At 60.6% G+C, this 21,637-nt stretch overlaps 4 protein-coding genes across 5 annotated transcripts; 1 reads left to right on the top strand and 3 right to left on the bottom strand.

The window, feature by feature from the left end:
• The first annotated feature begins 111 nt into the window (after window positions 1–111).
• Window positions 112–6,306, top strand: RPS6KB2 (ribosomal protein S6 kinase B2). Its single transcript, XM_027960093.2, has 15 exons — window positions 112–273; window positions 619–659; window positions 763–883; window positions 1,299–1,367; window positions 2,295–2,442; window positions 3,498–3,555; window positions 3,650–3,750; window positions 3,827–3,917; window positions 4,002–4,092; window positions 4,208–4,315; window positions 4,985–5,047; window positions 5,182–5,259; window positions 5,350–5,457; window positions 5,554–5,666; window positions 5,900–6,306. Exons 1-15 carry the CDS (start codon window positions 196–198, stop codon window positions 6,087–6,089), a joined length of 1,458 nt encoding a protein of 485 aa, XP_027815894.1. The 5' UTR covers window positions 112–195; the 3' UTR covers window positions 6,090–6,306.
• Window positions 6,307–6,406: 100 nt separating this feature from the next.
• PTPRCAP (protein tyrosine phosphatase receptor type C associated protein) lies at window positions 6,407–8,626 on the bottom strand. The gene is made up of 2 exons (XM_004019718.4): window positions 8,562–8,626; window positions 6,407–7,249 (listed from the first exon to the last, which is right to left on the bottom strand). The coding sequence occupies exons 1-2, from the start codon at window positions 8,562–8,564 to the stop codon at window positions 6,644–6,646; spliced, it is 609 nt and encodes a 202-aa protein (XP_004019767.1). The 5' UTR covers window positions 8,565–8,626; the 3' UTR covers window positions 6,407–6,643.
• A 411-nt stretch (window positions 8,627–9,037) lies between these two features.
• On the bottom strand, window positions 9,038–14,534 carry CORO1B (coronin 1B). Of its 2 annotated transcripts, XM_027960092.3 has the most exons (12): window positions 14,464–14,534; window positions 14,144–14,307; window positions 13,481–13,680; window positions 12,944–13,066; window positions 12,690–12,819; window positions 12,365–12,546; window positions 12,153–12,272; window positions 11,394–11,498; window positions 11,164–11,309; window positions 10,747–10,804; window positions 9,664–9,942; window positions 9,038–9,516 (listed from the first exon to the last, which is right to left on the bottom strand). In XM_027960092.3, exons 3-12 carry the CDS (start codon window positions 13,676–13,678, stop codon window positions 9,391–9,393), a joined length of 1,467 nt encoding a protein of 488 aa, XP_027815893.1. In that variant the 5' UTR covers window positions 13,679–13,680; window positions 14,144–14,307; window positions 14,464–14,534; the 3' UTR covers window positions 9,038–9,390. The 2 variants fall into 2 exon arrangements, with proteins under 2 accessions (XP_027815893.1, XP_027815892.1); XM_027960091.3 differs by lacking the exon at window positions 14,144–14,307.
• A 3,330-nt stretch (window positions 14,535–17,864) lies between these two features.
• GPR152 (G protein-coupled receptor 152) lies at window positions 17,865–21,001 on the bottom strand. Its single transcript, XM_042238063.1, has one exon. It carries the CDS (start codon window positions 20,833–20,835, stop codon window positions 19,387–19,389), a length of 1,449 nt encoding a protein of 482 aa, XP_042093997.1. The 5' UTR covers window positions 20,836–21,001; the 3' UTR covers window positions 17,865–19,386.
• Window positions 21,002–21,637: the final 636 nt, after the last annotated feature.

The raw sequence follows: 21,637 nt of genomic DNA on the forward strand, positions 1-21,637 counted from the left end.
TTCGGCACCTCAGCACTCTGGAACTACCATTCCCGAGATGCCTTATTCCCGCCGCCGACTCGAGGGCGGGGCAGTCTCTTGTGTCATAGGTGCGCGAAGCTGTCGCGGAGTGATGACGTAAGGCCCCGGGCTCCCGGACTGTCAGTCAGAGCACACCTGTGTACTCGCCGGTGGGCCCGCTGGGCCGGCGCAGCCATGGCTGCGGTGTTTGACCTGGACCTGGAGACAGAGGAAGGCAGCGAAGGCGAGGGCGAGCCAGAGCTCAGCCCCGCGGTGAGTGGTCCGCCCGGGCGCCGCTTGATCCCGGCTCGATCCCGTCGTCCAGGCGGTGGGATCGCCCGGGCACCTCCTAGCAGTGAGGACTCGGGTCCCGCAGACGCTGGTTTGTCTCAGATCCCAGTCACTGTTGAGATCTGACCCTCCCCACACCCCGATCTATCCTGCACGCTCCCAGCCCTTCCCCTGCGTTTCCCTATCCTGCCCTCGCCTCTCCTCCCCAGTCCTGGTCCATCGCCTACCAGCTCCCATTCCTGACCCTCTCTTCTGGGCTAAGCAGTCCAGCTTTGGGGAGAGGGAGCCTGGCACCTCCCTTGGCTCTTACCCCTCGGTTTCTCGCAGGACGCGTGTCCCCTCGCGGAGTTGAGGCCGGCTGGCCTGGAGTGAGTGAGGGTCGTGTTGGGGGAGGGAGGAGGGAATGGGCTGGGGAAGGGGACCTGCGAAGCGCAGGAGCACATTGCCCCCGTTAACCTCCTGTGCCTGCAGGCCTGTGGGACACTATGAGGAGGTGGAGCTGACTGAGAGCAGTGTGAACCCGGGCCCCGAGCGCATCGGTCCCCACTGCTTTGAGCTGCTGCGTGTGCTGGGCAAGGGGAACTATGGCAAGGTATTGGCTCTCCTCCTTCCTGACTGGCCTCAGAGCCTAAGTTTTGCTGCATCAAAGTGTTTCAGAACTAATTAGACTTGTAGGGACTACCCTGGTGGTCCATTGGTTAAGACTCTGCATTTCCAGTACAGGGGTGCAGGTTCAGTCCCTAGCCGGGAAACTAAGATCCCACCTGTGGAGCTGCCAAAAAATTTAAAAAATAAAATAAAATTAGACTTGTAAACCAGCAGAGCCTCTGACTGAACTCAGAGGGAAGGAAGGAAAAGCAAATCCTCTCAGAATTAGACTTGAAATCTTTACTGCCCCACCCCTGGGTGGGCCTAGGCTTCTTGGTCCCAGTACCAGAGCTTCAGGGTGGAGCTTTTTGAAGATAGATATGGAGAGGGAGGTTGATCCTGTCTCCCCTGCCCTACAGGTGTTCCAGGTGCGAAAGGTACAGGGCAGCAATCTGGGCAAAATATATGCCATGAAAGTCCTGAGGAAGGTGAGTCATTCATTTTGCCAACAGCTCATCACCGAGTGACTGCCATTGCCAGTGCACTGAGCCGGGCTTTTCGGGGACAGGAGTGAACGTGCGAGAGGAGATGGTCACTGTCTTGAACATTTGCTTGTTTATCGTCAATTTCGATTATGTTGTTTTGCTGGACTTCTCAGCTGTGGACCCTATTGCCTCCCAGGGATCATTCAGCAGTGTCTGTGTACATTTTTGAGTCATGACTAGAGGGGGGAATGCTACTGGTACCCAGTGGGTTGAGGCCAGGGATTCTGCTAAAGATCCTGCAGTGCAAAGATAGCCCCCCACCACAAAGAACCGTCTGCCCCAAACATCATGAGAGTGGAGGTTGAGAAACACCATGTTGTTCAGTCGCTAAGTCGTGTCTGTATGGGTTCTGCTTCTGTGAAGAACTGACTCACTGGAAAAGACCCTGATGCTGGGAAAGATCGAAGGCAGGAGGAGAAGGGGACGACAGAGGATGAGATGGTTGGATGGCATCACCGACTTGATGGACATGAGTTTGAGCAAGATTCAGGAGTTGGTGATGGACTGGAAAGCCTGGTGTGCATGGGGTTGCAAAGAGTAGGACACGACTGAGCAACTGAACTGAACCGAAGTCATGTCTGACTCTGTGACCCCATGGACTGCAGCACACTGGGCTCCTCTGTCTTCCACTGTCTCCCAGAGTCTGCTCAAACTCTTTTGAGCATCAAGGTCTTTTCCAATGAGTTGGCTCTTCGCATCAGATAGCCATGCTACTAGGATAAACCAGTCCCTGGAAAGGCTGGTTGCTGATAGCGGTAGACTGTGGAGAAATGTAGCGGGGTGCTAGAGGCCGGCCAGGGAGGGTCATGACTGCAGGGGGGCTGAGGGAGTCCTGGGCACCCACCTTCTAACCCATCCCTGCCTCTGCAGGCCAAAATTGTGCGCAACGCCAAGGACACGGCACACACGCGGGCTGAGCGGAACATTCTGGAGTCGGTGAAGCACCCTTTCATTGTGGAACTGGCCTATGCCTTCCAGACTGGCGGCAAACTTTACCTCATCCTCGAGTGCCTCAGTGGTACGAACGGGGACGCAGCCCGGGGGTGGGCAAAGCCAGGGAACCAGCGCAGGGAGCTCTGGCGGGGGAGCCGGGAGAGATGTGGGGAGCAGAATGGCGGGGGTCCCCCACCTCACCCATCCTTCCATCCGTCCATTCATGCATGCCTACATTCATTCATTCAGCAAACGTCTGTCCAGCGCCTCTTGTGTTCCTCCCCTGTGTTGGGGTGGATGGGAATGGTGGGAGTTGGTAGAGACGTCCAGAGGGTTGTTCTGTCTGTTTCCACTGCGACTCGGTCACATCCTGGTCCTCTCTCCTGCGTTTCCTGCATCCAGGTAGACCCTAGTCCAGGTGGCTTATTCTCTATGGTGCCCTCCATCCTCTCTGCTCTCTGGGGAAGGGGAGGAGTCCCAGCGCTTTCTTCACTGGCCTCGAAGGCTCCAGCTCACTCCCTTCCTAGTGTCTCCTCCACGAACTCCCAGGGTCTCCCAGGGCTGGCATCTCAGAGCATGGGATTGTCCCCGCCCTCCTGCTCACAGCTCCATGCCTCCCCGTACCTGCCTGGATGGCCTCCTCGGGCCCGGAAGTGATCGGGGCCTGTTCTTCTCGCTGACCCCAGCTGTACCCACGAACCCCAGGGGCTTCATTCCCTGCATGCCATCTCTTCACGCCCTCAAGTCTCACCACTGCCATGGACTTTCTCTGTCCGCTCACGTGGGGGTGGATTGTGTCCGCCTGTCCCCTCTGTGAGGGTTTTGGGGTTAGGCTCTTGGAGCTGTAGCCTCAGGCTGGCGTATCCGAGCGTCCGTGTGCGTCCGTCTCCCCATTAGACTGAGCGTCCTGAGGGCCATGGCTGGGTCTCTTCATCTCTGTCCCCAGCTTCACCCCACACAGGGCCAGGCACCGAGTAGGCGTCGGTAGATGTTTGCTGAATTGAATTGAATCCCCACGGCAGCTCTGGGAGGCAGGTAGGGCGGGAATTCCGAGCCCCACTCTCCCCGAGAACAAACCGAGACTCGGCGAGCAGAGGAGCTTGGTCCCAGCACGCAGCTGCTAACGTGTTTGTGTCACAGGTGGTGAGCTTTTCACGCACCTGGAGCGAGAAGGCATCTTCCTAGAAGACACGGCCTGGTGGGTGTTACCTCTTGCCTCCCTCCTGAGCGGGTCCAGGGCCTAGGCCTGGCTCCAGCCCCGCCCTGGCCTCCACTTTGTCCTGTCCCTGCAGTTTCTACCTGTCAGAGATCACACTGGCCCTGGGCCATCTCCACTCCCAAGGCATCATCTACCGGGACCTCAAACCTGAAAACATCATGCTCAACAGCCAGGGTGCGCCAGCATGGGGAGGGCTGAGCCCCGTGGAGGGCAGGGGGCTGGGCCCTGACCCTCTAACATTCTCCCTCAGGCCACATTAAACTGACGGACTTTGGCCTCTGCAAGGAGTCGATCCACGAGGGCGCTGTGACCCACACCTTCTGCGGCACCATCGAGTACATGTAAGTGGCAGCCGGCTGGGCCCAGGGGCGGGCAGCACCGTCAGGCAGGGCTTGGTCTCACTGGCGGTTCCATCTGGCCCCCAGGGCGCCTGAGATTCTGGTGCGCAGTGGCCACAACCGGGCGGTGGACTGGTGGAGCTTGGGGGCCCTGATGTACGACATGCTCACTGGATCGGCAAGTCCCGCCTCCTCGGGAGGGCGGGCGTCGGGGCGGGAGGGGGGGACCCCCCCGGGGCAGGGGCGGCCCGTGGGCGGCCTGCAAGGCGCCTCTCACCCTCTGCCTTCTCCAGCCGCCCTTCACTGCAGAGAACCGGAAGAAAACCATGGACAAGATCATCAGAGGGAAGCTGGAGCTGCCCCCCTACCTCACCCCGGATGCCCGGGATCTCGTCAAAAAGGTGGGTTCCCTCTTGCACTTGGTCCTGCCCCGTCTTCTCTCCCAGGCCCTGCATGTGTGCCTGAATCCCCCTGGGTCGGGGTTGCTGGACCCCCTACCCTGCTGACACACACATCACTGTACATTTGGAAAGTGAGCACTTGCTCACTTTTTTGGGGTCTGAGACGTCAGCTGTGATGCAGACCAGCTGCCGATCCTGGGGAAGTCTCTGCGCCTGCGTGCTAAGTCGCTTTGGTCATCTCCGACTCTTTGCGACCCCATGGACTGTAGCCTGCCAGGCTCCTCTGTCTGCGGGATTCTCCAGGCAAGAACACTGGAGTGGGTTGCCATGCCCGAGTCCTAATCAGTGAGACGCGCTGCTCTCCTCAAAAAGGCGATCTTTGGGGATTGAGGTTGGGAGGGCAGGCGCCCTATCCAGATTGCAAGTTGTACCCCCATGAATTTGTCCTTGGGGCGATGCCAGCAACCAGACACCTTTGCAAAGGATTCGTGGAGAAGGGGGTGCCTTTGGACCAAACCTTGGAAATCTTGAGGGTGTCAGCAGGGGGAGACCACACTCCAGAGCCCCCACCACAACCCCCAACCCCCATGTCACTTTTCTCCACCCCCTTTCTGAACACTCGGTCTGTAACTCTGCCTGAGACCCTGACCCTCTGCCCTTGTCCTGCAGTTCTTGAAGCGGAATCCTAACCAGCGGATTGGAGGGGGCCCCGGGGATGCTGCTGATGTGCAGGTGAAACCATCGTGAGGGGGCAGGCTGAGCTCCCAGGGTGCTTGGATGCAGTGGGTGGGGCCTCAGGGCAGAGGGTGTTTCTAAGGGAGCCAGGGTTTGAAATGTTGGCATGTTGCTGGGCACTCTACTCACAGAGGCACCCCTTCTTCCGGCACGTTAATTGGGATGACCTCCTGGCCCGCCGTGTGGACCCCCCTTTCCGGCCTTCCCTGGTGAGTGGAGGCCCTTGGCCAAGGGGCAGGTGGGGTCGGGTGGGGCCCCCTTCCTGGATGCCTCTGACCCTCCCTCCCGGGCGCCCACAGCAATCGGAGGAGGACGTGAGCCAGTTTGACTCCCACTTCACAAGGCAGACACCAGTGGACAGTCCAGATGACACAACGCTCAGTGAGAGTGCCAACCAGGCCTTCCTGGTGAGGTCGGGGGACTGAGCGGTGGGGGCTGGGGCCGGGGCCAGGGCCGAGGAGCCACTGACCCCAACTGTCGCCCGGCCCGGCCTCTGCCCCCAGGGCTTCACGTACGTGGCACCCTCCGTCCTAGACAGCATCAAGGAGGCCTTCTCCTTCCAGCCCAAGCTGCGCTCGCCCAGGCGCCTCAACAGCAGCCCCCGGACCCCTGTCAGGTACCGTGGGGGTGCGGCCGGCTCCAGCTGTGGCCCTGCTGCCAACCCCGGGGCTGCCTTGGCCGTCTTGTGACCAGCCTCAGCCTCCGCTTCTTCGTCTCCTGAGGGACTCCTGTGGGTGGGCACGTGACCACACGGCCTGAACCCCAGACGTGGGGACGGGGAGTGGGGAGAGTCGCCCCTCCTGGCCCCAGGCCAAGAAGATGCTGATTTGGCTTTGATTTCCCCTGCAGCCCCCTGAAGTTCTCGCCCTTCGAGGGGTTCCGGCCCAGCCCCGGCCCACAGGAGCTCGTGGAGGCCCCGCTACCTCCTCTGCTGCCACCGCCGCCACCACCACCGCCCTCCAGCACCGCCCCCCTCCCCATCCGACCCCCCTCAGGGACCAAAAAGTCCAAGAGGGGCCGTGGGCGCCCTGGGCGCTAAGAGAACGGGTGGAGATGTGGGCGGCGGGACCCTGGGCCAGTTCCAGAGAGCCGGGGCCGTGCCTAGGAGTGCAGGAGTGACTGGTGTGAGTCAGGCCATACCCCAGAATCATGACCACCAAGGGCTGTAGGCTATGGCTGCTGGTGGAGGGGGCAGCCACCTGGCTTCCTGCAGTTGAGCCGTGCCCTTGGAGAATTAAAAGGATTGAATCATGGCACCGACCTGGCTCTTCCTTGGCTTCCAGGGTAGAGGTGGTGCCATGGGTGAACGAATCCCAGCTCAGGGATGGGAAGGATTATGACAGGACCACAGATCCATGGAGTTGGACGGATTTTATTTCCGTTGATTCCCCAGAGCACCTGGGGACGGATGGCCTTGCTGGAGGGGCCGGAGATACGCAGACTTGGGGACAGAACTACTGGGGGGGACTGGGGCGAGTGTGACAGTCCAAGGCTCTCCAAGCGGGGGTGACCTGAGTCCAGGGCAGCTGTGTCCAGCTGTGGCAGCTCAGAAGCAGAGGGACGGTGGCTGGGGTGTGGTCACAGGGCCTGTGCCTACAGCGCGGTGACATGAAGGCCCTGGCCGCTGGCTGCCCGGGAGCTGTCGTCCCAGGCTGCGCTCCCAGCGAAGGCGTGCAGGTCACTCAGCAGGGCCTCAGCACTGCCCCCTGAGCCTGCCGGCCCCTGGCAGCTGAGGCCCAGGCCGCCCTCCGTGTCATCGTCGCGCACTTCCCCGGCTAGCTCGGGGGCCTGCGGTGGGCTGGGCCCCTCTCCCCGCCGCTCCTCTTCCTGGGATCTGCGCTCCTCTTGGCCACTGAGCAGATCGTAGTCGTCTTCCACGTCCGGCTCGTCCTCCTGCCGCTCCGGGTCCTCATCTGGTGAGCCCAGCTCTGCCCGGAGCCATCGGCCCGGTGGGCTGGCCCAGAGCAGGCGACGAGTGCGGCCCCAGAGCGCAGCTCCCAGGCGGGCCGGGTGGTAGTAGCCCCCTGAGTCCCGGCTAAGGCGGCGCCAGGCCAGCGCCAGGCCAGCAACCAGCAGCAGGAGCAGCAGGAGCAGCAGGACAACAGTGACCGAGGAGTTGGAGCCCTTGCCCCTGTTGTCCGAGCCCAGGGCCCCGGGCAGGGCCAGCAGTGTCCAGAGCCCTAGGGCACAGGGCAGATCCTGTGGGGAGACAGGCAGAGGCTCACTGCTTGGGTTGGTTGTCTCTTGGGCAAGTTTGGGACAGTCCAGCAGAAAAGCCCAAGTGGTTACTCAGTCACGAAGGCCTGTCCTGGGTCTGTGATAGCCGGCCACCCATGACCGCCCCCCCCCACCCCCACTGCACCACAGAAGCCTGCTCCTGCCTGGGGCCTGCACCCTGCCTGCGCCTTCTGTCGGGAATGCTCCGTCCCCAAGTGCTCCCCGGCTCCCTGCTCGCCCTGGCTCGGGGCGCCCTCGGTGAGGCCTCACCTGGGTGGATGCCTGCCTTGACATTCACCCCTGCGGCCAGCCCTGTTCACCCACCCCTCCCCAACACAGGGATCGCGCTGCTTGTGTGCCATGCTTATCGTTTTATCTTCCCACCAGGAAGATAAGGATCTTTTTGGCTTAAGCACCTAAACAACTCCTAGCCCAGAGTAGGGGCTCAAGAAATATTGGCTGAGTGTGTTAAGACTCTGCCCCCAGCCCCAGGAGGCGGGGGGATGGAAGGGAAAGAAGGCAAGGCTGGCTCTTCCTGAGGCTCAGGAGGGAGGCACCCAACCCCGAGGCGACTCTTTCCTTCCATTTGGCCAAGTCCCAGGACGGGGGTCACTGAGACCCCCGCCCCCCATCCTCCCAGCTGTGGGACCGCCCCAGCTGCAGCGTTTCCGTTCGACTGGGTCCCAGGGGGCCTCAGGCTTTCAGGGCCAGGGGCTGGGGAGGCGAGTGCAGCTGCCGGAGGAAGCCTGCGGTCGGAACAAGGCAGACAAGGCAGGTGGGGGGTGTGAGGGGGGAGGGGTGCCGAGGTGCTGGCAGGCCTTTCCCTACCCGGGCTGCCTGCCTGGCTCCAGGGACGCAAGCTAGTCGAGACGGTGCGCGTGTTCCAGGCTCCGGAGCAGAGCAGGTGAGAGTCCCTCTGGGGGGGGGGGGGGGTCTTGGGGAGGGGCCGGGGACACAGAGTGGGGTGCTGAGGGCCACCTCCTGAATCCCAGGGAGGCCCAGGTCTAAGGTGAGGTGAGAGAAAGGCCCAATCTCTGCCCTGTGTTTGTCCCACCCAGGTACCTCTGGGGGATCTTGGGGAGGGGCTAGGGTTAGGGTTAGAGAGAAAGGCCCAATCTCTGCCCGGTGTTTGTCCCACCCGGGTCTCCCACCTCTGCCCACGACCAACCCTACCTGACTGCTCAGTGTCCCCAGGCCTGTGGGGGGTCCTTCCCTAGCTCCCAGGGTGCCCAAACATTCCAGCCCTGACTTCCTGCAGCCCTTGCCCCCAGGACCCAGTCAGCTCCATGCTCACCATCGGTTCGTCGCCTCTCAGCGCTGGGTTCCCACCTCCAGCTCTGGCTGGGTCGAGTGTGAAATGAGAGCTCTCGCTCTCAACGGCAGCTGCTGTTCATCGGCACTTCCGCTTCCTGCCCAGAACACCCTGCCCAGCCCTCCCACCACGGGACCCTGGTGGGCCCCTAGGGTCTCTCAGGACCACCCTGATCCACAGCAGATCCTCAGCGGCCTCTTCCCCGGCCAGGCTGGGGCCATGGGGCCTGTGGCCTGGCCTCCGAGAGAAGGAACTGGGCACCCGGCTCAAAGCAGGGCAGGCCCTGGAGGCGTCCACAGGGCTTCTGCCTCTGATCTCCTACCTGACAGAAGTCAGGGAAGACTGGGGGGCATGCTCAGGGCCCCCTCTCTCACATTTGTGAGCCTTGGGGGTATCCCGTGTCCCCAGGTGCCCAGACTTCCTTTCCCAGCCCTACCCTTGCAGCAGAAGGGCCAGCCTGGCTTTTTAGAAAGAGCATTTTATTTGGAATGAAAATATAGAGCCCAACCCTCCTGCTTGGCTGGCGGGGGGGCGGGGGAGGTGGTCCCTCACAATATAAGTGCTCCTTGGTACAAAAATCCTCCAACAGTAACAAAGACCAAAGCCCAAAGCCTAGCGGTGGCTCCAGCCTGGGCCCGAGGGAGGGCTCCCCCCGCCCCCCACCTCCCCCAAACCTGCCCCAGAAACCCTCAGCAGGGGGCAGGAGGGTAGCCAGCCTGCAGTCGGTGTGACAGAGGCTGAGTGAGAAAGGGGTGGGGGGAAGGAGGTGACAGGGAGCAGCGTCCGCAGGCCGCGTCCGCAGGCTGGGGACCTAGGCATCTCCATTCTCCATGCGGCTGAGCTGCTCCTCCAGGCGGCCAATGCGCTCGCCCTGCTCCTGGACCAGCGCTCTCAGCGCCTGCAGCTCCTGCATCACCTCCTCCAGCTTCCCGGCCTCCTGCAGAGACACCAGCAAGAGTTGCGGAGCCACAGCCCTCCCCAAATCTACCATCGGGCAGGGGCCTGGGGTGAGGAGAGGGCAGTGAACTGTTCGGGCGGGCACAGCAGACCTGGGCAACACCACTCTGAGCTGTGAGGCACATACCCCAGCTCCGGCGAGGCTGCCACTGAGCCCAGCGATGTTGGTGGAAGCCGCAGGCATGGAGGGTCCCGGGCGGGGGGCACCAGGGGCTGCGGCGGGCCGGCTGTCCGACAACACATTGCGCCGGCTGACCTTCAGATCCCGCTGTTTGCTGGGCACGTAGGCCTCCCGCAGGGAGATGAGGATGGGGCTGGCATCCCGCCCGCTCACCCACTCCTCTGCCTCCAGGGCTGCCTCGGGCCCGGCCGTGTCAGGATACAGATCATCCTGGAAGAGGTCCGACTGCCCCGGGGGGGCGGCGGAGGGAGGCCCGGGTCAGCTGGGGGCCCACCTGCAGGGTCCTCTCATCTGGACCCTGAGCAGCCACCTCCTCGCCACTCTTCTGACCTCCAGGCTGGCAGCCCGTCAACCGGTCTTCCAATGGCCTGACCCCTAGTGACCTTTCTAAAGCTCCAATCTGTCCTTTCACTTCCCTTCTGGATGCCACCAACAGCTCCCTCTGAAGACTCCTCCCACCTCCCCAAGCAGGGGCCAGCTATGTGCTTTGTGGGACTCCGGGAGCCACGTCTGTGCCCTGTGGATTGTGAACTGGGGCAGGCCCTGCTCCCTGGACGGGCTTGGCACGCTACATACATGGCACTCAGTTAATGCTGGCTGTAGAGAAACGGAGCTTGTTCAAGGCTCTCAGCTGGGGCCCCGAGGCCAAGCCACACATGGCTGAATCCTCGCCTCCTGGGAGCCTCCATTGCAGCCAGACTCCCTGGCTCTCACCGCTCCCACCTCCGTGCCTTCGCCTGGCTTATTACCCACCCCTCATGGAGATCCTACCCCAGCCGGGAGGTGGGTCTTGCCATGCCTCCTACAGGGCAGACCTCTAAAGGCTGCCCCGCGTCCATCCAGAGCAAGGACTCAGCTCACCCTGTGTCTCATTGCTGCTTGCCCCAGCAGGGCACGCTGGCGTCCATGCGGCCCACTGATTATACTCGCACTTAGCCATGTCCCACTCACAGGCCTCACCTCGGTCACCCCCATGTGGTCTCTCTGATAGAGAAGGGAGCAAGTGGGCAGGGAACAAGGCGGCCTCACCTTTCTTGGCACAGTCATGACAATGGGCTCACACTTTCGCTCGTGCAGTTTGTAGAACCTGGGGAAGGGGGTGGAGGGAGGACCCATGGGTGGAACCTGCCCCTCTACCAGCTCTCCCGGCTCCCTCTGCTCTCCGTATCCAGTCCTTCCCCTGAGCCCTCCCATGGGCTGACCCTGACTCCAGAGCCTCAGTGGGCCAGTAACTGTTTCTGAGCAGCCTCTTGTGATCTGACCTTTCACCCTGGGTGTGTAGGGTCCAGCTCCCGCCCCCCCCCCACCCCCCTACAGCCAGCCTCCTCAGCAGCCCTTCTTTTTTTTTTTTTTTTTAGTTTTTTATTTTTTAAATTTTAAAATCTTTAATTCTTACATGCGTTCCCAAACATGAACCCCCCCTCCCACCTCAGCAGCCCTTCTTACCGGGCAATCTCACACTTGCTGACCTCCAAGCCCCTCTTGGGCATGCTCCCCATGCCCCTCTGGGGCTCTTTGCTGGTGAATGTATTCAGGAAGTGGATGTAGGGGGGCTCGTCTGTGATCTCAAAGTACCGGATGCTGGAGTCGCCCTAGAGGGTGGGAGGGGCAGGGGTCAGCACAAGGGCCCACCTCTGTCTTCTCTACTACCCCACCCCGACCCTGCCCAGCCCCACCTTGCCACAGACGTAGACCACGTTGGTATCAGGGTCGTAGAAGGGCAACAGAGCTCCATTGCTAGAGTCCAACTCCTGCAGGGCCATGGGCTCCCCGAAGTTTTCCTGGTATGTGGGTTGAGGGATAATTGGGCCAGGTCAGAACCTGCTTCCTCCCCTCATCATTCCAGCCCTGCTTCAAGACTGGCCGGCACTGCCCCTAACACTCTCACCCTCTAGCCACACATTGTGCCCCATTGGGCCTCACTGGCTCCCCTCCACTCCACAGTCCCATTTTTCCCTGCCTATTCCAGGCCTTCAGATGACTCCCAGGCCACCAACCAGGTGCTGAGAAAGTCCCCACACTTTGGGAGCCAGGCTGCAGGGTAGCACTAGCCCCTTCCCTGAGGGGCCCCTGGAGGTCACTTACAGGATAAGGCTGGGGGACAGAGCACTTCAGAGGAAGGGCTGGGAGGCTTTCTGGAGGAGGAGGCCTCTGCACTGGGGCTCCAAGGACAGCCAGAGTGGAAACAGACAAGCAAAGGAGGCAGGGGCCTTTCAGGGGCCAAGAATGCTGCTGCGGGCAGATGTGTACGCAGGTGGGGGAGGCCAGAGGGCAGGGACAGGGAGAGAAGAGGCCGGCAGGGCTGGGGTCCTGGGTGCCTCAGGGGCCAGGCTGACAACCTGGGAGGGACAAGCCTCTCTGGGTGACTTCCGCCCTGCTTGCCCAGGGTGGAGCCTGTCCTGCGTCCGCCCCTCAGGACGGCCACAGCCACTCACTGGATCCCAGAGCGCCAGCTGCCGTTCGCTCATGCGGCTGAAGCCCGTGGTGAACACCTTGCCGTCGGCCAGGAAGATGGCCCTCATGGGCCGGGCTCCCTCGTGAGCCTTCTCCCGCTCCTGCGGAGGAGACGGAGGGACTGATCTGTGCGGTGCACCCAGAGAGCCCCTTGGCCAGTCCGCGGTTGTCCTCACCCTCTGGGGCCGCATACCGCCACCAGGGTCCCCCGGCGGGGGTCGATGACGCGCACGCTCTTGTCCTTGCACGCGGTGCAGAAGAGGCTGCCATTGCGGTTCCAGCTGACGTTGTAGATGAGGTCGGGGTGCAGGCTGTCCAGGCGGTACAGCTCCTCCGCCGTGCCCACGTTCCAGATGAGCACCATGTTGTCGCAGCCTGCCGGGAGGGGGCGCTATCAGCTCTGACCGCCCTTTGGGGACCAGAACCCGCGTTTCGACCTCCGTAGGCCTCAGCTTTCACGTGTGAGGGGGCTTGGAGAGGGTGTGGTGAGGGGCGGGGCCAGGGGCCACGGTGCAGACCTGCGCTAAGCAGCACGTTGCGGGCAGTTGGGTGCCAGCTGACGATGCCCACTCTCTTGGTGTGCCCCTCAAGCACCACCACCGGCTCTGTCAGCGGGGAGACCAGCCCGTTCTCCGGGATCTGCCATACCTGTCGGGGCGCGGGGGTGGGGTGGGGGAAGCGGGGAGGTCATCGGAAGCCCATGTTCGGCCCTGCCGCCAGGAAGCTTGAATCATACTCGAGACTCCCGGCCCGCCACCGTCCCACGCCTCACCATGACCGTGCAATCCTCTGAGCCGCTGGCGATGACTTCGTCATTGTGGGGGCACCAGTCGATGTCCAGGACAGGCCCTGTGTGTCCACACACTGTTGGGTAGGCCTTGTCAATGCGACCGGTCTGCAGGCATGAGGGGGGCCAGTCAAGGGGGCCCCAGGAAACTCAGGCTCCGTCCCTCCCAGAGCTGAGTCCTCCCCTCCGTGGATGGGGAATGATGGTGATGTGGTCCCTCCTGGCACAGAGGTGCCCAGGTGTGACTCTCGCTCTGCCTGCTCCTGACCCACCTCCTCCTCACAGGTGTCACCGGGTGAGCAGGAAAAGTTGCCTCTGACCCTGATTCCTTGGCAATAAAAAAAAAAACAAAAAAAAAACTACCTTCTCCATGTGTGTTAGCACTTCCTGGGCAGTAAATCTGGATTCTAACACCTGCCCAGCAGCGTGGGGATGGGCACTTTACGGGCTGTGAAGTGAGCGGAGACCTGGCAGATGAGACCAAGCTGCCTCCAGTCTCTCCCCAGCTGCGACGGGGCCCACCTTGCTTAGGGGGAGCACCAGGAAGGCACCACCCCCGCTGGCCTCCACAATCACTGCCAGGAACTTGGGGTTGACGGCGCAGAAGGTGCTGTCCCAGGTGACACGGGACACTCGGATGTCCTCATAGCACTGGTCATTCTTGACAGGCTGCCCAAACACATGTCGGAATTTGCTCTGCCGGACCACTTTGCGAAACATGACTGCAGGGTGGAGAAGCATAGGTCAGTCTTTGCCCATCCCGACAACCCCTAACCCTCCCAGGGCTGCACGAGGGGTGGTGGGGAGGATGCAGCCAGCGATTTGGTCCTTATAACCTGCCCGGCTCTCAGTTTCCCCAGTTACAAACAAAATAGGGTCACAGTGCAGGTCTGGCTGCTTCTCTTCAATGGGGATCTGAAGGTGGAAATGCATTGACCTCCAGCAAAGCCACTGCTGAGACCTGAGGGGTTTGGGGGGCCTCTCCCAGGCTCTGGTATGTGTGAGGGAGGTGGGAGGTGCCCAGCCAGTGCAAGCCTAGCTTCTTGGTGGGTCTCAGTCGCCAGCAGGGCCCTTTCCCCCCAGGATTTGGTAGCAGGGTGATGCGGAGGACAGAGGAGGCAGGAATGATCTCCGCTGGGGCGCTGCGTTAAGCCACAGTGCTGGGTCCCACGGAATGTGCAGTGCCTGCAGGAATGTGCAGGGAGCCCCAGGCCGGTCCAGGGGGTCTGGCAGGACTGGGCGGGGTCAGGGCGCCGCTCCCAGCCACGGAGCCTCGGAGCTCAGCTCGGAAAGGGGTCCAAGGTGAAGCAGAAGTCTAACTTCAAGGATTCTGGCTCCTGTGGGGGAGACTGAGCAGCCAAGGGGAGTTGGGACTGACGGTGGGGCACCGCGGAGGGGGAGTGCTCCTCAGACTTGCGACCCCCATCGCAGCTCCGCGCGATCTGCCCCCGAAGTCCCGCCCAACCCCTACGCCCGCGCCCCCAGCCCCAATCCATCGTGCTCACCAGGGACGCCCAGAGGCTGCAGCACCGTCCTCGTCCTAGGGTGGCTCCGGATCCCAGTCTCTGGGAAGCAGGAAGCGGGAATCAGGAAGTGACAGAGAAGCAAGAGGCGGGGGACAGGGGGCGGGGCGGGGCTCACGGGGGCGGGGCCGAGGTCACGCGTGGAAGGGCGGGGCTAGAGGCTGCAGGCAGGAGCCTGATGGCCAGGAGCACGAGGAGCGCGGGTCCGAAGACTGCAGGGGCACGGGGGCGGGGCCTGGACGAGCCCCGCCCCTCGGACCCTTGGGTCCCTCTAGGGCAGAGGGGCAGGGGCCGGGATGAAGATGGGGCCGGTGTGGTGCAGCCTGGCTGCAGACTCGAGCCGGTTTCCCGTCTTGCTCCTCTTGTCGGCCTCCTCAGGAGCCGTCAGGGTCGGGTGCAGCCCCGCCCTCCCAGTCCCCCACCTCAGTGAGTACTTCCCGATGGAGTCCACGTTAACTCCAAAATATACCCCGATGCTGGGAAAGATTGAGGGCAGGAGGAGGAGGGGCGACAGAGGATGAGACGATTGGATGGCATCACCGACTCAATGGACATGAGTTTGAGCAAACGCGAGATGACTCGGGAGCTGGTGAAGGACAGGGAAGCCTGGCGTGCTGCAGGCCATGGGGTGGCAAAGCCAGAGACTTCGTGACTGAAGGACAACATATTCGTGTGCCTCTTAAGTTACAAAGGTACCTACTCTTGGTACAATGTAAATAAAACAGCGGTGTTTTATGAAGGTGTTTTATGGAAGGCCCAGCCCTCCCATTCTTCCTGGTGCACACCTTTGGGTCCTGCCCAGCCTCCTTATTAAAAAGAGAAACAGTGCTATGACCTCCAGACCCCTCACACTTTCCTTGCTCTCCCCAACCGCCTCCCTGCGAAACCTGGAAGTTTAGGCACAGACACCTCCCTCCTCCTGGCCAGCTCTTGAGACTGGCCTCCCCGATCTACCCATCCCTCTCCCACCCTAGGAGGCTTCAGTTCAGTCGCTCAGTCGTGTCCGACTCTTTGTGAACTCGTGGACTGCAGCACGCCAGGCCTCCCTGTCCATCGGCAACTCCCGGAGTTTACTCAAACTCATATCCATCGAGTCAGTGATGCCATCCAACCATCTCATCCTCTGTCGTCCCCTTCTCCTCCTGCCTTCAATCTTTGCCAGCATCAGAATCTTTTCCAGTGGGAGGCTTAGGCGTCCCTGTAAGTCCCACAGGCAGGATCTGCACCCTCCAATCGGGTATTCAGTCTCTGTTTGATGCCAAAGCCCTTGCCTTTCCCACTGCTCCATAACTCCTAGGACAGTCCAGTCCTTCCAGCCCAGGACAGAGTGTGGGAGGCTTGGAAGAGGGAAGGCAGTCACGAAACTTCCTTCTCCATCATGTCCCCCCAGGCAATAGCCAGGGGTCTGACTAAAGCCTATACCAGATCCCCGGCCCCTCACCCTGCCCTTCCTCACCACCTGATGCAAACCCCACAGTCATTGCCCCTCCTCCACCTGTTACCATCCTCCATCCTGCATGCGCACGTGGTCCAGTGACACTGACCCTCCTACCCCTGCAATATACCACCTTCCTTCCCACTCCAGGGCCTTGGCACATCCTGTTCCTTCCATCTGGAAATTCTCCCCACCCTCCCAACTTGAAAAGGCTCCATCTCTCACTTCCTCCAGGTCTCAGCTCAAATGTCTTCGCCTCTGAGGGCCCTCCCTGACCATCCCCCTCACCCATCACTCTCTCGTCCTTACTTGTTCCCCCCGTATGTTCTTAATCACTGCATTGTGTTATATTATATAACTATTGTATATTTGCTTTCATTTATTTTTTATTTTTGGCCACACTGAGAAGCTTGTGGGATCTTAGTTCCCTGATAAGGAATCAAATCCGCACCGTCAGCAGTGAAAATGAGAGTCCTAGCCACTGGACTGCCAGGGAATTCCCTAATTATCTGTGTTTTTGCTGTTTGTCTGCCTCGTCCCACTAAGATGTCAGCAAATTGAGGACCACACTTGGCCTTCTTTCTCTCTGGATCCCCGGTACCTAGAACAAGACCTAGCACACAGTCTGTGTTCAATTAATGTATATTGAATGAATGAATGAACAGCAGCTCTGAATGCATAATTAAAAAATGTTCATATTCACAGCTCTCAGAGTCCATGTCTGGCCCCTGTGAAGGAGAGGGAAGTGTGTCTCTCACCTGTAGAAGGCATGAGTCTTCCAGTGGGCCACAGGAGTTCAACCCCATCAAGTGTGTTAGGCGTAAGGTGGAGGGGCTGTGGAATGTGGGGGATAGGCCTCCTTTCATCCCCTCTGGCCTTGGGGGTGCATGTTCCTCCAACACAAAGCCCTCCTTTGTGGGCTAGCAGGAGAACTCCTCTTTATCTCACAAAACCCTTCATGATGCTGCTCTTTCTCCTGGATAGCAAGTACCCATTATGAGTGTGTGTGTGAGGGGGGTCCCTCCTGGGACCTTGAAGGAGGGACTCTCCAAGAGGTGGGGTTAGGAGGATGGACCAGAGTTGAAGCCAGGTGGCTGGCACTGAGGATTTAATCCCTGATCTGCCTGTCGTATGGAAAGGCTTTAGGATCCCTACCTGGGAGAAGGAGGAGGGGCACTCTGCAAGGGAGCCACAGCACAGACTCTGCCCTCAGGAAGTGTACAAGTCCAGTGGGGTGGGAGTGTGAAAACATTTGGAAAGTGGAGGAGGAGGCTGCGTGGTGGTGGGGGCAATGCCTGGTGGGCAGGATGCCACCACATGGGCTGTGGTGGGTCTGCACTATCCTGGGCCTGAGTGAGGCCCGGTGATGCCCACTGGCATAATCAGACTAACGGCTAACAATTATGAAGCAGTTACTCTGTGCCAGGCAAGGACCTTTGAACTTCACAGGGATTAACACTCAGAAAATGGAACCATTAATATGATCCCCATTTTACAGATGAGGAAGCTGAGTCTCAAAAAGGCCAAGAGCCTTGCTGAGGATCATACCCCTGGTGAGTCGTGGAGAACCAGGATTCAAACAACCTCTGAGGGGCATTGGAGGTCATGCCCTAATCCCATTCAAAATGGAAGGCTGGCTGGAAAAGCACTTGACAAGTGCTTGATAAATATTTGCTGAACGAATGAGTTCAACAAATTTGTGCCTGTCCAGAAACCTCTCTCCCACCAGCTTCGGTGGCCAGAATTCCAGGAAGCGCTATGGTTATGCTGCTCATATCACCACCACCAGCACCCAGCCGGCTTCCAGCCCTGGGTTTGGCTTAATGATCACAACAGCCAAATTTGCGAAGAGAACATTATCACTCCATTTTACAGAGGAGAAAACTGAGGCAAAGACAGGCCTGGGAACCAGAACCCAGATCTCACTGAACCACTTCAGCCTGCCTTTGTAGCAAGCTGGGAAGGGTAGCACTTAAAATGTCATTGTCCTTTACACCTACTGGTAAGAGCACCCCTCAGCTTCTAAAGGTCACAGTGCTGAGCTTGAGGGAAAGGGTTGTGGGGCGGTGGAGGCGGGGGGGTTGGTGAAAGGAGAAAGAGTTCATGGTTTTAGAACCAGGGACTGAGAGAAAGCTGGGTGGAGTGAGCGCCAGAAGAGAGTGATGTGTATGAAAAGGAAGTGGGGTGGGGGAGAAAATAGAACTTCAGCACTTCCTAGTTTTTCTTGCAGGGTCTGTAGCTGGAGACGGAAGAAGGCTGGCTCTGCTTGGAGACACCGTGTGACCTCCAAGGGGCCTGTGCTGTCCCTGGAGCCACTGGTTCCCAGAGTTCTCTGCTGGGACATCTTCCCATCTCTGCATCTGGGCTGAGAGTATGGAAGGGGCTGAGGCAGAGGCAGGACCAGGGCACTCTGTGCCTCCTCCGTGGTGGGGGCTGGGCAGGGGACCACTCATTGAACCCTCAAACGTAGCAGACCTTGAAGTCCCCTGGAGCTGCCCAAGGCACAGAGGTGGCCCCAAGCTCTCTCAGGCCGCCTGGCCGTCTGCAGCCCAGAGCTGGTCATGGGCGCGCTCATCTGCCCGGAAGCTCACAGGATCCCAGGTGCTCCGGCCAGGTGTCCCCTCCTTTCATCATCCCCAGCCCCTGCATCCCTGGATGTCTACGAAGCATCTGTTCACTGAGCCCCTTCTGTGTGCCAGTTCCTGCCAGCACTTCACACACCTTCTCATTTAATCCTCACGATGCCAGATGCAACAGGAGCTCGGAGGGTGAAGCAGCTTGTCTAGAGTCACTCGGAGCCAGATTGGAATCCAGTCTTGCCCGCTCTCGCCTCTGTGCTCACAACCTTGCTGAAGGAAGTCCGGCCCCAGCCTCACTGCCTATGGGGTAGGGGACTGGAGGATAAGGCTGCCGAGTCCGCTTGTGGGCCGTTAAGGCCCCGGGCTCCCAATGGCTCCCACATGCCTCCCTTCACTGTAGGAACTTCCTCCTGGGCTCCTTGTATCCAGGTGAGAGGTCGGGATAGGGAGGAGGGCAGGGAGGGAAGGATCGAGGGAAGGTCGGATCAAGCCTGGGGAAGTAGCCCTGCCCGTCTTTCTCCTGCAGGGTCTTTCTCCTGCAGGACCGAGGCTAAGGAGGAGGCTGTCCGTGGGGTCTGGGGGGCACTGGAGAGCCGAACCCACAGGACACCATCACCTGTGGTAGCTTGGGGGGCGGTGCTGGGCCACTGTGTGGGGGCCAAGTCTGCAAGAGCTTGCTGGGACCAGGGACATGACGTTCAACAAACCGTACAGGATTTTGGCTGCTTCATGTTCACGTCCTCCAAGCCTCGTCTGCCAGGCCCAAGGGACTCAGTAGGGGTTTTCCACGCGAACTTCCCCCATGGTACCCGTCCTCCTCTCTGACGGGCTGGTTCCTCTGTCTCCCCCGGCTCTTCTGCTGTCCTGGCGGGCCTGGACTTTCTTGAGCCCTCATGTGGGGCCCGCGCCCGGGGCCTCTTCTTGGGGAGCGCTGCTGGGGCCTCCTCCCTCAGAGGCAGCAGGTGTGGCCAGGTTCACGGGGACCTCTAGGGTGGAATCCATGGCTGGGGTGGAGGAAGCTTCCTCGCAGGCACTGGGGGCTGAGCTGGTAGTGGGCCCGGGGGGCTGGGCCTTGGGGCTTGCCTGTGACTGGGCCCCAGAATCCAGCTGGGGTGGGCCCTCGTTGTCGTCCCGTGGCTGGGCCGCGGGGTTCGTCTGCTGCTTGGCCTCGGGGTTCGCCTGCTGCTTGGCCTCGGGGTTCACTTGTGGCTGGGCTGTGGGGTTCACTTGTGGCTGGGCCTCAGCCACTGGCCCTGGTACCATCTGATCCTCAGAGTCCACTTGCGTCTGTGGCTCAGCTGGCATGAAGCTGCCCGGCCTCTCTTCACAGAGAGCGGCTGCAAAGGAGGCGAGCACGGTGTGCAGCAGGGCCCGGAGGTCGGCGCTGGCCAGGAGGCAGAGGAAGGGACTGAGGCAGCTGTTGAGCAGGATCAGGTAGTCAGAGTAGACCAGGGCCTCCCAGAGCAGGTAGCCGGGGTAGAAGTCCCACAGGAAGGCCAGGTACAGCAGCTGTGCCAGCTGGTAGGGCAGCCGCAGGACCACGTAGGCTGACAGAATGGTCTTGGCCACGCGGGCGAAGCCGCAGCAGGCCGGGGCCCCAGGCTGGTGGCGGCGGCAGGGCCGGCAGGCGGCGGCCTGGGTGAGCAGGTGGCAGATGAGCAGCACGAGGAAAGGAAGGAAGCCCCCCAGGATCTCCAGCATCCGCAGTGGCAGCTCCTCGCTGTCCCAGAAGTCCAGGCAGATGACCAGGTCATACCACCAGACGGCGGCCTCGGGGAAGACCAGCCAGGGCACACTGAAGAGGGTGGCCAGCACCCAGACCCCAGCACAGACCCAGAGGGGCAGGCGGGCTGGGCGGCGCCCAGGGTACCAGCGAGGGCACAGCGCCAGCAGGCAGCGGTCCAGGCTGAGGGTGGCCAGCAGGAAGAGGCCAGAGGAGTAGGACACCCCCCAGAGGAAATAGTAGAAGCGGCAGGCAGCCGTCCCCAGTGGCCAGTGCCCGCCATGCTGGATCTCCATGATCTGGAAGGCTGCTGCTGCCAGGAACAGGAAGTCAGAGAGAGCCAGGCTGAGCAGGAGCAGAGCGAGCCGGGTGCCCGCGCCCTGCCGGGCCTGTGAGCCAGCCAGCCACGCCATGAGCCCATTGGCCGGCAGCCCCAGGAGCAGCAGGGCCACCAGGAAGACCGTGTCCCAGCCGCCCTGGGGGTAGTCCTCGTCGTCGAGCTCTGTGCGGGGCCAGTGGCCGGGGGCACCCAGGCTGGCTTCCATAGCAGTGTCTATCTGGGGTCCCCAGTGTCTGACTGGACATGGAGTGGGCACCTGGTGAATCAATGAAGGCATGAATGACTGAACAGGAGAGAGAGGATGCTGAGCATCTCTGTGAAAGTCGCTGTCCCTCTCTGGGCCATCATCATCAACTTTGGGGTGGTTAGCCTTTGCCAGAGACTTTAAAGAGATTACCTTACCTAGTCTTCCTGCAATCCATCCTACAGGTAAGCAGAGAAAGGTGCAGAGGAAGGTGACTTATGCAAGGTCTGAGATAGGAATGTGGGCACCAGGACTCTAATTATGTTGCTGCCCAGAATCCCGCTGCATCCACGCAGACCAAGCCAGAGGCTTTCAAATTCATTTCAATAAGATACTATAGCAGAACTCCTATGTAAACTAAAAGGGTGTGCTCAGGTTAAAGGAGGGAGAGCACCCTTAGAACTCCAGGGAACACAGTTTAAAAACCGCTTGGGAAATCCCTAGTGGTCCACTGGTTAGGACCTGGCCTTTCCCTGCTGTGGGCCTGGGTTCAGTCCCTGGTGGGGGGACTGAGATCCCTCCAGCTGCATGGTGCGGCCCAAACAAAACAACCCCAAATGGTCAAAGCATCGCAGGCTCCCTTTTTGTCAGTATCCTGGGTTCAAGAGTTTGAGATTGAGAGTTCCTTGGTGGTCCAGTGGTTAAAGATCCATGCTTTCATTGCAGGGGACAGGGGTTCAATACCTCGTAGGGGAACTAAGATTCTGCAAGCCATGTGGTGCAGCCGAAACAAGGATTCCAAAGGGAAAGGCTTAGGGTCCCCTGGGCCCAAGAGTGGACAGGGGGTCTGGGGCCGGAGCGGGGGGGGGGGGCTCCCTTGCCCCCTGGGGTTACT

Source organism: Ovis aries, chromosome 21, assembly GCF_016772045.2.
Source record: "Ovis aries strain OAR_USU_Benz2616 breed Rambouillet chromosome 21, ARS-UI_Ramb_v3.0, whole genome shotgun sequence".
Classification (NCBI taxonomy): Eukaryota; Metazoa; Chordata; class Mammalia; order Artiodactyla; family Bovidae; genus Ovis; species Ovis aries.

Coding starts and splice junctions, on each gene's coding strand:
- RPS6KB2 (XM_027960093.2), top strand. CDS start 196: ATGGCTGCGGTGTTTGACCTGGACCTGGAGACAGAGGAAGGCAGCGAA. Junction 884..1,298: donor GCAAGGGGAACTATGGCAAG/GTATTGGCTCTC, acceptor CCTGCCCTACAG/GTGTTCCAGGTGCGAAAGGT. Junction 2,443..3,497: donor CATCCTCGAGTGCCTCAGTG/GTACGAACGGGG, acceptor TTTGTGTCACAG/GTGGTGAGCTTTTCACGCAC.
- CORO1B (XM_027960091.3), bottom strand. CDS start 13,678: ATGTTTCGCAAAGTGGTCCGGCAGAGCAAATTCCGACATGTGTTTGGG. Junction 13,067..13,480: donor TGGTGCTCCCCCTAAGCAAG/GTGGGCCCCGTC, acceptor TCATGCCTGCAG/ACCGGTCGCATTGACAAGGC. Junction 12,273..12,364: donor GCCGGGGGACCCTGGTGGCG/GTATGCGGCCCC, acceptor TCTCCTCCGCAG/GAGCGGGAGAAGGCTCACGA.
- GPR152 (XM_042238063.1), bottom strand. CDS start 20,835: ATGCCTTCATTGATTCACCAGGTGCCCACTCCATGTCCAGTCAGACAC.